General features: G+C 32.1%; 1 protein-coding gene and 3 long non-coding RNA genes across 7 annotated transcripts in view; 2 read left to right on the forward strand and 2 right to left on the reverse strand.

The window, feature by feature from the left end:
* Nucleotides 1-818: 818 nt before the first annotated feature.
* Nucleotides 819-3708, reverse strand: LOC126889683 (uncharacterized). The gene is made up of 2 exons (XR_007700136.1): nucleotides 3297-3708; nucleotides 819-1136 (listed from the first exon to the last, which is right to left on the reverse strand). It is a non-coding gene; the product is annotated as an uncharacterized LOC126889683 (long non-coding RNA).
* A 2208-nt stretch (nucleotides 3709-5916) lies between these two features.
* On the forward strand, nucleotides 5917-11199 carry LOC126889685 (uncharacterized). The gene is made up of 2 exons (XR_007700138.1): nucleotides 5917-6282; nucleotides 7677-11199. It is a non-coding gene; the product is annotated as an uncharacterized LOC126889685 (long non-coding RNA).
* LOC126889684 (uncharacterized) lies at nucleotides 11186-12959 on the reverse strand. The gene is made up of 2 exons (XR_007700137.1): nucleotides 12346-12959; nucleotides 11186-11468 (listed from the first exon to the last, which is right to left on the reverse strand). It is a non-coding gene; the product is annotated as an uncharacterized LOC126889684 (long non-coding RNA).
* A 609-nt stretch (nucleotides 12960-13568) lies between these two features.
* LOC114326276 (putative cyclin-dependent serine/threonine-protein kinase DDB_G0272797/DDB_G0274007) overlaps nucleotides 13569-18069 on the forward strand; it is a 56986-nt gene continuing 52485 nt past the window's right edge. For 2 of the 4 annotated variants that reach the window (XM_028274585.2, XM_028274586.2), the window contains exon 1: nucleotides 13571-14016. In XM_028274585.2, coding sequence (XP_028130386.2) covers nucleotides 13688-14016 — 329 coding nt within the window. In that variant the 5' untranslated portion in view covers nucleotides 13571-13687. Of the gene's footprint in view, nucleotides 14017-18069 lie in introns of all 4 variants that reach the window. The other 2 variants (XM_028274587.2, XM_028274584.2) reach the window with 2 other exon arrangements.

An 18069-nucleotide genomic window follows, 5' to 3' on the forward strand; every position in this document is an offset into this window, starting at 1 on the left:
GGTCTAAAAGGATAAATGTTGACTGAAAGCGATATTATCTTTAATACCCATGGTGCCTTCAACATTTAATGTCTGACTAAATTATTCTTTATAGGCAAAAAAATTTAAGAAATTTTGAATTAATTAGTTTTCAAATAAGTACATTTACCAGCAACAGTCGTAACGTAATTGTGTCAACTCGACAGTATTTAACTAGTTATTTGAATTTAATACCCTAGCTAGGGCGTTATTTTTCAAAATAAATATTGAAAAATAACGCCCTAGGGTATTATAATATAACTGACTTCGAAATCATGTATGTAATAATATTAATGTCCAACTGGTATATTATTTGACAAATAATGACATGATTTTGAAGTCAGTTTGATAAATAATGACATGATTTCGAAGTCAGTTAAGTATGATATAATGCCCTAGGCTCTAGGGCATTATTTTGAAAAATTACGCCCTAGGGTATTAAATTTAAATAACTAGTTAAATACTGTCAAGTTGACAAATAACAACCCAAGTAAAACTATGGTTACCACAATTACGTTACAACTATTGCTGGTAAATGTACTTATTTGAAAACTAATTAATTCAAAATTCCTTCAATTTTTTGCCTATAAAGAATAATTTAGTCGGACATTAAATGTTGAAGGCACCACAAGTATTAAAGATAATATCGCTTTCAGTCAACTTATATCCCTCAGGCCAAAGGCCCTCGGTATATACACCATTGACCTCAAGTGTTATTATCCTTATAATACCCTTGGTACCTTAACTATAATCTCACAATCAGCCCATAGAAGGTGTCAAACAAATAAAATATTTGGGAATCATACTTGATAATTTATTAACAATTAAACGATTACTTTATTGATTACAGTTAATTTATTTAATGGAAATTAAGGTAATAATAATAATAATGTTTATTCAAAAATAATCAAATATAAAATCTTCCTGAGACTAAAAACATATTTAAGTGTATAATTAATAAGAATTAACATAGGAAGCCACAAGGAAATAAATCTACACGTAGCTATAGCCCAAAGTAACTCCTGTTATTTATCCAAATCTTTACTAGTCAAACACATTTGTTTTGAAGTTCCAGCAGTTTCTTCTTTTTATACCTTTTAAATATCTGGTGGTTGTTCCTAAAACAAAGACATAAATAAAAATTCTACATTGTGTACCATAAAAAAATCATAAAAATGTGGAAAGTATCACAAGAATAAAGAAAAGTCCCAGATATAAAATTCACTATTAAAATAAAAATAGTAAATAATTATTTAAATCTGACACTTTTCTTATTGAAACTTCTTTCTGGTAACATCCTTAATCTCTGACTTTTACAATTTATAAGACAAGAGATGATGAATAAAGAAAGGGAAAAGGACTCTGCAGTATACAGTTACATTCTGCTTTCATTAATCTAGAAAAAAGATCAGAAAGATAATTTAAAGTCCGAAATTGTAAAAGTCAAAAAGAGATTAAGGATGTTACCAGAAAGGGGTTCCAATAAGAAAAGTTTCAGATTTAAATAATTATTTACTATTTTAATAGTGAATTTTGTATCTGGGACTTTTCTCTTTTCTTTAAGAGATATCGCTGAAGCATCCTAATAGTAGATAACTATTTTTGAAATTCCACTTAAATAGACAATTTGATTTCGTTTTGATTCAGAAGTGTGCAGGCAGCTCCACTGGGGACGCCGTAAGGCAGAAACAGCTGTCTGGAGATTGTGTATCGCCTCTGGATCGAAAGGAAACATAAACTGTCTCTTCACTATTACAAGAGTATTTTAATATTTTTATTGAATAAAAGTAGTCAAAAAACAAGGACTAGTTGGTGGAGCGAAGAGATAAAAATAACTGTGAAAGAAAAGAAAGTACCATGGAGAGCTTATCTAGAAAATAACAGTTAATAAGCAAGGAAGCTTGTGAAAGAAAAAGTTAAAAAAGCTAAATTGGAACAGTGGGAGAGATTTGGAGAAAAGATGGAGCAAGACAGTAGTAGGACAAACCAAAAATTGTTCTATAAAGGTCTGAAAAAATGAGAGGTAAATCAGGTAGTACTGTCCTGCAAATAAAAAAAATAAAAATGGAGAAACACTTACCCAACCACAAGATATAGTTAATAGATGGAGTAAATATTTCAAAGAGTTGAGTAATGAAATAACAATGGAAGAATTAACGGAAGCCATTGCAAAAATGAAAAATGGTAAAGTGGCAAGAATAGATAATATATCAAAACACGATTGTTGAAATATATGGGGGAATCTGCATTACACTACTTACACAAATTACTGATAACAATTTGGAAACAGAAACGCATCCCAGAAGATTGGGCAACAGCAGTTATGGCTCTTCTTGTAAAGAAGGGAGGTAAAAAAGTAATGTTCAAATTATCGAGGTATTTTTATGCTAAGTGTAGTGGCTAAGATTTATGAATGAACACTGGAGATGAGACTGAGAAAGAAAGTGGAACATCAACTAGACGATGCACAAAAAGGTTTCTGACCGGGCACAGTGTCCAAGATCATATCTTTACTATAAGACAATGGAAAAAGCCTTTGACAAGGTACCCGGACATCACATTTGGAAAGGGCTTGAACTGTTCAATGTTGGAGCAGAAAAATTTATGTACTGGAACATTGTGCGAGCATTAAACTGTGAATCAAACAAATTTGCTAATACACAAGGAGTAAGGCAAGGTGGAGTTTTAAGCTTACTGCTATTCATTATATTATATATATGAATGAACCAATAAAAAAATGCAGTAGAGTCCCGAAAATTAGATTTAGGTTACCATTGATTAAAAAGTATAACTCTGAGTAAATGTGTATTTGCAGATGACATTGCATTGATACCAAGTTCAGAGAAATCTTTACAAAGCAACCTAAATTTATAGACGAGAGAACTTGCAGACAAAGGAATGAAAATAAAATTAGCAAAGACCAAAACTTTACTTATTTCCAAGACACCGAGAGAAATCCATATAAACCTAGACAGAAATTTAGTAGAACATATGAACGATTTTGAATATTTATAAACTATAATAGACAAAAAATGCAAAAAAAATGAACAACAGAATTGCTAAAACATCACGATTATATCACTCCCTCAGTACAGGTTTCATTAGCAAAAGAGAAATTAGTGAGAAGACAAAAGCGACAGTATATTATATACCTCCCTTCTCTGCTTCATGGAAGTGAAACATGGCTGGCTTTCCTAATAATTAAGCTTGAATTATCACATCTTTATTATTATTGTAGACATTTAAAATCCTTATTAATTGAATTACATTAAACTTACCACTTATAAAATGTTTACTTTTCATATTTTAATTTTAGTTCCCTTATATCTGTTCTTCTTGTGGCTTTTATCCATTGTCCCCGGCTTTGTTTGGATAATTCATTTAAATGTATTGGATGGGGAGCCTTGGGAACAGTACAGAATAAGACTTTTCCCTGTCTGCCCTACTCCCACAATTTACAACAATACAAGTTACATGTATAAGCTTCTCAAGAAAGCCCTTGCTACTTGCAAACTGATAACTGCTATGGACTAATTCAGTTCTGTAGGCGATAAACTACTTTATATTTGATTTGCTATCACAATTTCGCTGCACAATCGACAATAAAAAATAAAAACAAACAGGATATTCTTTACAAATGTAAATATTAGGATTAGGTTATGTTATGTGCCCGTGCCCCCAGTTAGGCCATATTCGGAAGTTCCTTTTCCCTTTGCAGGGTTGCCAGATGAAGTGAAGTAGAAATCGTGAAACCCGACTACTGAAAATCGTGTAAAGTCGGAAAATGCTTAATAAACCGTCCTTGAATGGTTACGGATCTGCGCAGTAACGAAAACTGTGTTACTGCGCATAATTATTCGCTATCGCGCATGCGCGGAACCATTCAAGAACGGTTGGTGACTGGCTAATATTTATACCTTCCTAATATTTTCAGGGGATTCCCCTATATTTTACTTTAGTGTAAATGAGTACTTAACTTGAGACTCTCCCAATGATGTTTATGTTATCATTATGGTATGTTATGATTAGGCATGAAAGTATAGATTACAAATTTTCGAGGATTTATCTTTCTTTGCAAAGTAATTTTTAAACAATACAGGGAAGTATTAAGTGAATTTTAATAAAAATGTATTAAAAATACTACTGAAAATTTTTAATGGTAAAAATCGTAAGATTTCGTACTTGATTCGTGTAATCGTGTAAAATAGGAACAAATCGTGTAATTACACGATAATTCGTGTAATATGGCAACCCTGTCCCTTTGCTTGATTGGCACACCGATAATTTTCGTTTAATACTGTCCGCTGTCATGAGCCGCTGTCACATCCGCTGTAATTTACACTCAAATGTCCATAGAATTTCTGACACTTACACTCAAAAGTGTAACACTAAAAAACAAAGGAACAGACCTATTATCTGTAACTAACCCAAGTTACCCAAGATTGAAACTTATGGCATATGTCTTGTACAGATAGTCAAAGTGGTCATGATACTATAAATAACGAGATCGTAGCTTCCCGTAGCTCAAATACGTCCGCGTTCGCGCATGATGACTGATGACGTAATTGGAGACCAGAAATTTGATTTGAATTCTTGTTAAAATTAAATGGGATTTGTATGCATTCTGCGATAAAAGTATTCAATTGGGCTTTTCATTCACATAGCAACTTTACACCATGCAACTAATTGCGCAATTAATTGCACAATTTCTTGCAGCAATAGAAATTGCATCGTGTCATACGCGAATTGCACAGAAAAGCTGCAACTCCTTGCTGCAAGAATAAGTTGCAGCTAAATAGAACATGTCCTATTTTTCATGCAATTTTTTCTGCAATTTGGTTATATTTTTAGTAACTTTTAAGGCTACAGTGTTTGTTTTTACTTTTCTGCTGTCAACAAATAAAAGATTTTGATGACATTGAACTTCTGTCATCTTAAATTTCAAACCAAACAATTTATTAACAAAACTAGAGGAACTTTTTACCAATTTCACGCTTCACAGATAATATTATTCAGGTGAATAACTTTAATTATGCAACATAGGGATTAAAAAAAACTATTTTATTTCTTACAACTTGTTTCCTTTTGTAAATGAATAATATGTATTACATACTTGGATTAGGTATTAATTGATTTTGTTATACTTAATACATAATATTATAATTTTCTCAAATTATAATCTAACATCATCTAATATCTGATAATTCTACTCAAAAAATTACATTTAATTTGTAAAAACAAACATAACCTAAAATTTGTGCTATTTTGTCAAAGTTTCTGTCTATTTCATGTCGTTTGCACCGTGTAATCACTTTATTGCAGAAAGTTAGTTGCAACTTATTGCACAAGTTCTTGCGCAAGAAATTGTGCAATTAATTGCGCAATTACTTGCATCGTGTAAAGTGGCTATTAGTCATTTGTTTCGAGCTTCTGTCATGTGTCACATAATATTAATATATCTACGGCATACGTTATTGGCATATGTAGTATTTTTACTACAAAAGCGATATTACGTAGGTCAAAATTTTTGACGTAAGAGAACTGTCAAAACATTAGAATGTGATTTTTCCAATGACGTATATGTCAATGGATTTTTCATTATTGCTATGTTTATAATAAACATGGCAATAATGAAAAGTCACATTCTAATGTTTTGACAGTTCTCTTACGTAAAAAATTTTGACCTACGTAATATCGCTTTTGTAGTAAAAATACTATACCCATGATACAAACCAAATACTTATGACTTAGATATATTAGTATTAGCATAGCCACCTTTACTTAACGTAAAGTAAAGGTGGCTATGGTATTAGGTATTATGTGACACATGACAGAAGCTCGAAACAAATGACAATCGATGAAAAGCCCTATTAGCAACATAACTAAACTTGACATAGAGGTATATATTAACATAGAGTGAGCCTTCACTCCGCCACCACTGACGACAAGATCTCTTGGACTGGTTTGCGGTATCTCTTTCTAGCACAATGTATCGAGAAACATAACATGAAATTAAGTGGGGGTACGGGACGGCAAGTGAAATAAGGAGAATTACCTTCTTCTTTATTTATTATGACAAGTGACAAGACAACATAACCCAAATAATTTAATCCAGCCCTATTTCTATTTTTGAACAAAATGCTGGAAATTGGAAATATCTTAGTTTATTTTTAGTTCTAGCTTATTTACGGCTAGATTGAAAATCTGAATTTTCTAATATTGGTTCATGATTATCATCAGGGACTTGATTCGGTTCTTAAACAGGTAAATTTTCTGTCTCATCTGATATTGATTTGGTAGTGGAATTCTTTAGTGTATTATTTGGACTTTCATTTTCATCTTAATCACTATTGTGATTCAATAATTTTAGGTCACTTCTAGAAGCTGAGTACTTCGTTGCAACTGTACTTTTCTTTCCGTTTAGATACTGTATTAAGGCATAATCTGCATTGGCTTCTAAAAGATAATCCTCTTCTACTAAAGGATCAAACTTACTCATTCATACAAATTTTCTTAGTAATACTGTGTCTGAATCTTTCATGAAGAAATAGAATTTCTGCTAGTTGATCTTCATTGATAAGTAAACACATGTTCATGATGTGTACAATTGGTTGCTGTAGACAGTAAACTTCATATAGAGTGCAGAGCATCTGGTATATATAGGGTTACCATACGTCCGGATTTTTTTCTTTACTAAAAAAAATATTAAAAAAAACATATTTAACAAATTACTCGAAAAACTCAAAGATGCAAATTTTATTACGGTTATAGTTCAAACAGAAACGAAATCAAACTGACTCCAGTATGTGTTCGTTATTTTAAGCAAAATGAAGGTGTCAACGTGAAACTTTTATTTTTTGATGAACTTCCGGGTGAAACATCTATATCTTTTAGTAGAACATGTTTTAAAATGTATTAAAAAGTACTTTATTGATTCAAAAGTAATTTGCGTTTGTGCTGATAATACCAGCACTAACTTTGGGGGTGTCAAAAGGCAAGGGCAAGGATATGTTTTTTTCCTTGGACTACCCCTGTCCGGATTTGGCCTTAATAAATTATGGTAACCCTAGGTATATAGAACATTTTTCCATTTAGTGATGTCTAAATTACTGGTTTTCAATGCTAGATTCACTGCTTTCCATATAACTCCATTGTATCTTTTACCTTAACCATTTTCTTCAGAATTATATGGTGTTGTTCTACTTGAAGATATTCCTTTAGAGTGTAGGTAATTAATAAATTCTTGATAAGTAGAGCTAGTCCCCCTGTCTGACTGGAAGTATCTTAGCATGGAAATCTTGAAAATTCATAAATTTTTTTTGTTCAGAATCTGTGAGGATACGTGAGAAAAAAGTAACCGGTCTTCCAGATTGACTCAGCATGATAGCAATAGCAAATTCATTCATGTATCTGTTTCAACAATGAGAATTTATTTTTCATTAATTACTGTTCATAGAAGTGCAATATTGTATATCCCAACATATTTATAACTTTTGATTGTAGTGACATTTATTTTGATTTAAAGTTAACCCATATTTTTTTTACGGCATTTAAAAACTTCTGTAAATTCAAATCATAGCTATCTTGATCCTCACCACTAACTGTTACGTCATCTAAATAAGCGTAAATGCCTTGTAGATTTTCTTTTTTATTGATAGAATCAATGGCTCTCTGAAAATATGATACTCCATTGGTCACCCCAAGAGGAATACAACAAAATTGGTAAAGGCATCCACTTTCCTCAAAAGCTGTAAATGGTTTGTCAAATTCATGAATTGGTATTTGATAATACGCGTTTTTTAAATCAACTACCATCTGACGTTTATGATTTTCGTTTTTGAAAAAAATGATGTATCACAGACTTAAAATGCGTTTATCTCAAACACAGTTAAGTTTAGCGAGATGAATGTAGTATACTTTTTTAAATAAAAATATTAACATAATAAAAATTTTGATTCAAAAAATTGAACGTATTAAATGAGTACTGAAAGATGTATATAGCTCTGTTTGGAAAATATATCATTTTTGGTGGCGAATTTAGCTTTCTCGTCCCAAAAAACCCCCGCTTACCAAATTTAGTGTTATTATCCCATGCCTGTTAGGAAATATTCAAGAATAAATAAAATAAAAGTTTAACTTTGACACCCTGTATCTCGGTTATTATCAACTTTCGTACTAAGGTAAGTTAGCTTAAATCAAACTATTTTAACCCCAGGAATCTAAGGTTAAGCTATCGCCCATTCTTTACCAAACACCCTGTATATCGTACTAGTGACGTCATCCATTTGGATGTGATGATGTAATCTACTATTTTTTTTAAATGGGAATAGGGGTCGAGTGCTAGCTCATTTAAAAGGTTATTCAATTCCATATTCAGTAATATAAACATTAACATGATTAATTATACAGAGTGTCCAAAGAATTTTTTTAAATTAAATTAATTGACACAAAAAGAAGAATGAGCTAGCACACGATCGCTATTCTCATTTAAAAAATAGTCGATTACGTCATCACGCCCAGATGGATGACATCACTAGTATGTTGTATACAGTAGAACCCCGAAAATCCGAACTAATTGGGGGGACAGCCTGTTCGGATTCTGAAAAGTTCGGATTATCTGAAAGTCAGCCTAACTAGTAATTCAAAGCTCTCCTGCAAAACGTGTAACCTGACTATGAGAAAACCGAAGTAAATTTATGTTTAACCTTTATAAGAGATGTTCAGCAGACATCAAGAAATCATTACTTTTCTATTCACCCATTATTACCCAAATGTATACCTCATTTTAACTACAATTATAACAAAGTACATTCCTCATGAATAACCCGGCTAAAACTTACCCATGGACTTTTTCCAGAGCATCTACATAGGATTGGAATCTATGAAACTCCCTTCTGTTCCTGTAACCATGAGTCCATCGGGGATCTGAACATGTATTCTTTGATTGTCTTAATCATAGGGATCAGACTCAAAACTTATATTTAGGTTTAATTAACCTTAACATTAGCCTTCCAGTTAGCATCAGCAATCTTTTATCTTATTCTGACAAATCTATATTTAATATCTTAATCAAGTTTCTAAATGATTCTAAGATAAAAATTTAAACATATCTATAACAAAATTCTGTGGAAAAAAGACTCTTTGTCTAATGCCATCTCTTTGGCACGCACCACACACACACACACACACACACACACACACACACACACACACACACACACACACACACACACACCACACCACACCACACCACACCACACCACACCACACCACACCACACCACACCACACCACACCACACCACACCACACCACACCACACCACACCACACCACACCACACCACACCACACCACACACCACACCACACCACACCACACCACACAACACACAACAACACACACCACACCACACAACACACAACCTTTATAATCATTACATATAAAGTACCTACGTATTTATTTTTAAGAAATTTTAAATGTCAAAGTCCTACTAATCCAATATTGTTCAATTTTCTGGTTATAATCTATATAATAAACATGTATTTAAGTTTTTGTCTTAAATTTTTTAAAAAAATTTCACTTTCCGTTAGTTTGGATTTGTGGGGTTCTACTGTATGTCAAAAATATATATGGGGGGGGGGGTGGTCAAAATATAGTGAATAACCCTGTACATCAAGAAATTTACTACCAACGTCTCTGTTACTGAATATATCACTAAGTACAGGGCAACCTATTTAAAACTTAAAAAATCAGCTAAAAAATTATACTATCAAAATCATCTGAGAAGCTTTAAAAGTGTTGCAAAAGAAATTTGGTCCATAATAAACAATCTTCGAAATCAAACTCACACAGCTCAAACATTTTCCCTTCCAGACCATGAATACTTTATTAATGTGAGTAAAATTATAACATGAACTATTTTGTCACAAGAGATCAATTTTGTTAAGATGTAGTTGATTAATCTGAACTGATCCAAACAATCAATAGTATCAAAAGCAAATCTTCCTGTAGTACTGATGGACTATCCATAAAAATTGTCATAAAAATCTCCCAGAAAATGTGTTGGGAGTCCTCATCCCACTAACGACTCTTTTAAGGGGCTATCCTAGTGTAAAAGAACGAAATTCACATACTTTTTTTGGGAATATCTAAAATAAAAAGTACTGTACCAATTGTTTTGAAAATTTGCATGACCATTTATTATAAAAAGAAGTACAAGTAAAACAATTTTCATAAAAAAAAATAATGAAAATTTAACGATTTATGCCCTATCTACTGGCACAGTGAAAATAAAAAACATGGCTCCACTGCTGCAGTGATTGGGACTAATAGAGATCCTGAATTATAAACTTGCAGTGATTATTGAAATATAAGTTATTTCCTATGTCCTATACCATCAATTAGGATTTTTGGAAAAATGACAAAGTGTTGAAATTTTTTTTAAATTAGCTAGAACATTTTCAGTTTCAAAAACCGCCAAATTGACATTTTTTATCCGATTAAAAAAATCCCTATTTGATGGTATAGAAAATAACCTATATTTCAATAATAACTTTGATATTTTATGTTTCAGGATCTCTTTTAGTCCCAATCACTGCAGCAGTGGAGCTATGTTTTTATTTTCACTGTGCCAGTAGATGGCGAATAAATCGTTTAATTTTCAATATTTTTTTATGAAAATTGTTTCACATGTACTTCTTTTTATAACAAATGTTCATGCAAATTTTCAAAATAATTGGTACAGTATTTTTTATTTTAGAAATTCCCAAAAAAGTATATGAATTTCATACTTTTACACTAGGATAGCCCCTTAAGAAAGGTAAATTTCTAGAGCTGCCTAAAGACAGCCATCATTATTCCTCTTCGTAAGGGTGGTGAAAAATCTAATGCCTGCAATTATAGACCTATTGCATTACCACTGGTACTCTCAAATAGGACTCATAATACACAAGTATAAAAACTTGTTGCTGGTATGAGCACATTGTGTAAATGTTAGGATTTAAAGAGGATATAAAAACTTCAATACGATTATGAGCGTTAGTCTCTTTATATCCTAACATTTTTTTGTTGTTTTAATTTATTATTGTTTTATTGTGTTTATTATTGTTTTTTATGACTCTTTGTAAGTTTTGTGTATAAATTGTACAATTTTCCATGACAATAAAGCATTTTTCTATTTTAAGTTGTCTATTTGTTAAACCAAAGCATTGATTATTATTACAAAATAATAATATAATCAATTAAATAATAATATTAATCTCACAAACAACGTAGGAAGTATAGTTAAAAAGAATAAACATAGTAATCCACAATGAAATAAATCTGCACATAGCTATAGCCCAAAGTAACTTCTGTTGTTTATCCAAATCTTCAATAGTCAAAAACATTTGTGTAAAGTTAGGTTCCAGCAGTTTCTCCTTTTCCTACATTTAAAATAGCTGGTGTTTATTCCTAAAAACAACAAATACATAAATAAAAACTCTAAATTGTATACCATAAAAAAATCATACAAATATGACAAAATATCACATGAGTATTTTAACATTATTTAAGGACAATTGCCATAATAAGCCACAACAAAAATGTATTAAGCGAAAAAGCTATAGAGCTGAAACAGGAAGTTGCTATGTTTGGTCTATATATTAATGAAAGTAAAAAAAATACCTATACGGAGTGCACAAAGTCGAATCCACATGAGAATCTGAAGGTAGACAACCATACCTACGAATATGCCTCCACTTTTCCCTACCTAGACTCAATAATAAAAAATGACAACAACACCTGTCAAGAAATATAACAACGGATTCTTATCGGTAATAAGAAGTGTTTTTATGCATACAAAGACTTAATGAAAAGTAAGTTACTGTTACTGAATCGTGAGTATAAGCTTAGAATCTACAAAACAGTAATTACACCAGTGGTCACATATGGATGTGAAATGTGGACCATCTCAACCACTAATGAAAATCGACTAAAAATATTTTGAGCATAAAATACTAAGGAACATATTTGGACCAACACATTGTAGAGATGGTTCATGGAGAATTAAAATGAACCACAAGCTGAATGAACTAATGCAGAGCGCAGATATTGTTAGATTTGTAAAGTCTAAAGAAGATTTAAGGACAGTTTAGGCAGGCTATATGCATTAAGGCATTATTAAGCTTTGCATTTAACCATATTGTAATACACTATATCTTACATGATCAAGCATGATTTTCTTTACATAACCCTTGTTCTAAACTAGAACCGAATTGGTAAGTACATGTATATTATTATTGTAGACATTTCAAAAACTTATTACTTAGTTGAATTACTTTAAACTTACCACTTATAAAATGTTTACTGTATACTCTCATATTTTAATTTGAGGTCTGTTCTCCTTATTGCTTTTATCCAATGTTCCTGCCTTTGTTTAGATAAAATTCATTTAAATGTATTGCATGGGGGAAATGTATAGCCTTGGGAACAGTAAAAAGTGAGGATTTTATCCCTGTCTGTCCTATTCCCGCAATTTACAGGATTCACAACAAAGCCCTTGCTACAAGTCCGTCAAACACAAGGAAAGGTGTTTTTTCTTTTTTAAACAAATTGACACAAACTGATAATTACTATGGGATAATTCAGTTCTGTAGGCGATAAACAACTTTATATTTAATTTACTATCACAATTTCGCTGCACAATTAACAATCAAAAACAAAACCAAACAGAATATTTGTCTAAAAACATCTACAAATTACAAATAATTGTAAACAGTGACTAAAATAAAAATAACACGAAAGACATCAGCTAACTTCATACTTCTCCTAACTTAAAAATGACGTTTATCATACTGTCGCAGCTTTACTATGTGTAAGAGTGAAGTAGCACTAATCCAAAGAAAAAAGATGGTGTCGTCACTTCGCTCCGAATGACACTCTCTCTATGTCAATATATACCTCTATGTAAACTTGAATGTATTCGAAAAAAAAAAATTAGTGTGGAGATTCCTGTCAAAATAACTGACATAAATAAAATATAAAATACACAGTTTACAACCGCGAACAATTCAAACTAATCGGACATTACGAATGATTACGAACCATTACGAACTGGCCGGTCTCCAGTTACGTCACGACTTCAGGATGTGCAATTCAAAGAAAGTCAAAGAGATGTTCGCGTAATGTTCGGTCGCGATGTTCGGTGAAAGAGATGTTTATCAAAAATTGCCTAGCATGTCGTCCTTGACAAAGACAAAACTTTCTTTCATTTTGCGTTGGTCGATTTGACCATAGAGTTAAATATTAGCATAGAGAGAGTGTCATTCAGAGCGAAGTGACGACACCATCTTTTTTATTTGGATTAGTGCTGTTTCACTCTTACGCATAGTAAAGCTGCTACAGTTATCCTCCTCTTCCGTGCCTATATTCACACTGAATGTCATCATAGATTTTCGCTACAATGTGTTAGAAAGAGATGCAGCAAACCAGTGCATGAGATCTTGTCGTCAGGAAGCGCGGAAGGTAGACTCCCTCTATGTTAATATATACCTCTATGGATTTGACATATGACATTTATTAGAGGTTATTAAACTTTTTAAGTCTAATAGTTGTCATCAAAATAATAGTGATATTTTTAATACAAAGTTCTTTACTATTAAACGTTTTTTAAATCCTTAAAGATTCCTAAAATGCCTACGATTTTACCAGAAAACATAGCTACAACCTCGAAAGAAGCTGACCATTCTGAACAAATGTGGAAAGTACTTAAAAATCATATATTAAGAGAAAGAGCCAGAAAAAAACAAGAACGGGAACAAGAAGTTGAAGAAGAAAGATTAAGAAAAGAACGGGAAGCCAGGGAGCAACAAGATGTCATGACATTAGGGGAAACGAGAGAGCAAATTCTACAGCTTGAACAAAAGTTGACCCACTTAAAAGAAGAAAAGCATCAGTTATTTCTACAGTTAAAAAAGGTTTTAAATGAAGACGATAATAGGAGACGACAGAAGGAAAATACGTATGTAGTATATGTGTACTGTTAGCTAATGCCTTAGTTATACTTACTTGCTCATTTACAGACATCCATTATTTGGAAAATTTTGATTTCTGACTTTCCTTAGTTTTCTTCATCCATGTCTTCTATTAATTTACATTTATTTCATTAGCTTTTAGAGAGACTCTTTTTCGAAACAAATTGAGTCCTGAAACATCTCTCTCATATCTTTGCATACTCTTGACAAACTACAGTAGACTCCCTCTATAAGGAGAACTGAAATGGCGGACTAATTACCTTATTATAAGAGGATCTCGTTATATCAGACAACAATAATATTGTGCATACATATGAATAAATATAGTTTTCTAAGACATTAACTTCCTATAGTGAAGCCATTCGAAGCTATAAGATGCTAAATGGGTGATTCCTATATAAGAGGTATCAAGTACATAGAGGATACAGCCAAGGAAAAAAGTTGCCGTTTTGACATTAAACCCTTATATTACGATTTTTGTCCTACTTAACTATCTTTTCACACAAGGGCAAGTCAATTTATGCATATTTTATTACTTTTTACAAAGCCAGGGTAAATATATTGGGCAGGGTAGAGACATCAAGATCAGGGTAGATACTTATTTGGCCAGGGGAGAGAATTTGTGGCAGTAAAAGTAACAAAATTAGTAACATCAACTTTAATTAAACATGGTATTTAACATAGAATCAGACTATCATTTTTACCAATCACATTAAACATTAATCAGATTTATTTCAGCCCCAAATTCTTTGTATTTGAGTCCTTTATTTTTACAAGCGAAGCATTCTCAGGAAAAGCACTGTTCGTTATACCTATTGCAACAAATTATATTTTTTATTTATTTATTGCTAATTTACAAACTACTTCAATAAAGTAATAAGTAAATATGATGTATGTTCTTGGCTTGTGGCAGGTGTCGTCCATTGACGACTCTCTGGAATTTACCTAACAGCTAGGTCTTCTGGCCAAAGTCTTTTGAGGTGTCTGTCAATTAGTGGAGGGTTGAATAATTCGTCTATGAGATGATTTGGATTGTCTACTCTGCGATTCATGTATCTTCTGGAGTGGTCAGCAATCACATCATTGATGAAGGAACAAATTATATGAAGAAGATTTTGATGCTTTGTACAGAGATAATCTTAGCTTAAAATAGAGCTGTGAGCATCAGATCCATATTGGCGTGTGTAACATACAAACAAGTGTCACATTTGTCGCAGTTTCGTTATACTATCCAAAATGGCTTAAGGCGACAGAAGATGATATTTTGATGTTGCAGGTCTTCATGAAAGGATGAAAGATATGAGGAGATTTCTTAGAGTATCCACAAGAACTCTCTTTTGTTTGTTATCTCCTTTCTTCGTCACATAATCTCTTTTGCCAGTACATAACCTCGTGTTCGAGTCATCTTGGAGAAAATTTATAATTTTTGTCTTCAGTATTTCGTAACTGGCTTTGGCGTTCCATTTATTTTCCAGTAATTGTTCGTATCCAATTTTTCTTACAGGTTTCATATTTTTTCGTTCTGTAGTATGCCGTATTATCTCACCAGTTTTCCGCTTATCATTCTTCTGAAAATTATTTTTTCTTTATTATTTGGAAGAGAGGAATAATTTTCTTTTAATTGTTGGCTGAGCACTTCTGCAAACAATAAATTTTCCTTCACTTTTTCTCCGGAACTTGGAGAATTCAACACCTGTTCTACTTTGCTGTTAGGTGTCAGTTTTTCAGGCTTTCGTAATCTTTGTAGGCAACCATTTTAGTTTTAAGTTTATGTATGGTCTCATCTTTTTTCTTATTAATTAAATATCTTTGTCCTCTAGCTTGGTCTGATTTAAGTTTGGCAGCTACAACCCTTCTATGAGAATTAAAACTTTGATAATTATCAACATCTGACATCGATGGTGTTGCCGAAAGATTAGTTATATTTTGAAGCGCAAGTCGTTGCCTTCGCTCGCTTGCTTTCTTTTTCCATATCTTTTGTGCCTTACGTTGCTCTCTAAATGAGTCATTTGATCGATAGTCTTTATAAGTCCTTTCTCATTGTTATTTAAATACTTTTGCTTTTCTTTTTGCTTTTGCAATTCATATTTTTCTGGATCATTTTTAATCTTTTGATATCGTAGTTTCTCTGCTTCACGTTTCTTCTGTAATCTTTCTTTACGTGTTAACTTTTTCCGTGGTGCCATGATCTGTAACAATATTAGACAATAATTTAATAACAATATGAACTGAGAACCACCTTTATTTTTTAGTCTTTAACTATTTACCAGAATTATTTAAATTATGTATTTAAAACAGTAACATTGATGAAAATAAGCTATATCTGACTTAGTTTGCATTAACATTATCTCCCCTGGTCAACAAGTCTCTCCCCTGGCAGTTATTTTGCCAGGGGAAATATGGCAGGGGAGAGACGTTTTCATGATAATTTCTTATGTTCTAATTGGCATAAGAAATGTTTCGGTACATTATGTATCACATTTTAACTCTTACATTATTATTAAATTAGAGCAGTAAATGCAAATAAATTAGATGAATAATATAACTTTTGTGACTTACCAGTGGAGAGACACAATCACCTCGCGAAGCCACCACACTCCTGGAATTTGTTGCAACAACTAAAAAATGGCGACTCTCTCATGGCTCGTGTGTTTTGCATTGCTAACTACGCATCGATAGATGATCTTGAGCACTATTTCGAATATATCTGTTTTATATTATGTTTTTAGTAGCTGAATGAAATTTGCCAGGGTAGATACACAAAACAAAGTGGGACAAACTTTAAATTTAAAAATTATTGGAAATAAATAAATATTGTTGAATTTTTTATTAATAATAATTAAATATATTTAATGAAGTTCGTGTTTAACATATTTTAGTTTAGCAACTGATATAAAGAAGTAATGTATCGTCTTCAAATTAAACTGAAGCCGGCAAGAGGACAGGCCAGGGTAGAGACATTTTTAGACTTTATAAGGAATTTCAGAAAGATATACTTTAATTGGCAATTTAATCATGTTATTTAATAAAGTACATTATGGTGATGTGTTTCATAGCAAAAAATAACAACTTCTAGAACAAAATTTCTATTTTAAACTGATTGCCGTGCAAGTTACCTCTTATATAAGAATTACCCAAATATTATTTCCTCAACAATAATGCTTCGCCAACATAAATTGTAAATTTCGTACAATATTCAATAACGGTCAAAAAATAAACAGAACAGGAAGAAGTTTCTTATAGGCAGTGGATTTTATTACAGCACTATCCTCGATAACCACACAGATGTTGGGGATTTCTGTATACAGGCAGTTGAGGTATTTATTTATAGCCATTACTGCGCTAAAATCAAGTAAAGAAACATATTCTTCGATTTCATTTTTCCTCGTTATAACCAAATATGCCTCGTTATAGGGGTGTTACAGTTCAATAGGAATTTCATGGGACATCTGGTGTCCCTCGTTATAAGCAAAACCTCGTAATAACCGTATTCATTATTGAGAGAGTCTACTGTAATTCCTTCCATTCAAACTCCTATCGTTTATACAAAGCTCTACTATACTCTTTACTATATTATTATTATGAAAGCAATACTGCAGATATGTAACACTAGAGACATTTTATTCTAACTCAATTCTGGTACTTGTTTATCTACTTCGTGTGCATACATACAGTTTTTTTACAGCTTATTATTAGTTTATTATTATTAGCCCTATATGCCCCTTTTTCAATCGTTTAGGTCAAAAATTTGATAGAATATGAGAAACTAATGTTCTTCCATAAAAGATTTATCCTAATTTATTCTATGCACACACCAGTAATGGGCACTTTGAATTTTTTTTCTAAGCTTGATGATATACAGTGCTCTTCAGATAAAACTATCCACCTTAACAGGTTGACTGCCAGGCGGTCGTATACGACCGCCAGTTCAATAAGTACTACATGCCACGGCAGTCGTATACGACTAATTTGATATGGTCTGTGATATAATTCCTGTTTTGCCAGAGGTTGTGTAGAGAAGCTGAATTATTGCAGTATTC

Source organism: Diabrotica virgifera, chromosome 8 (genome assembly GCF_917563875.1).
Source record: "Diabrotica virgifera virgifera chromosome 8, PGI_DIABVI_V3a".
Lineage (NCBI taxonomy): Eukaryota > Metazoa > Arthropoda > Insecta > Coleoptera > Chrysomelidae > Diabrotica > Diabrotica virgifera.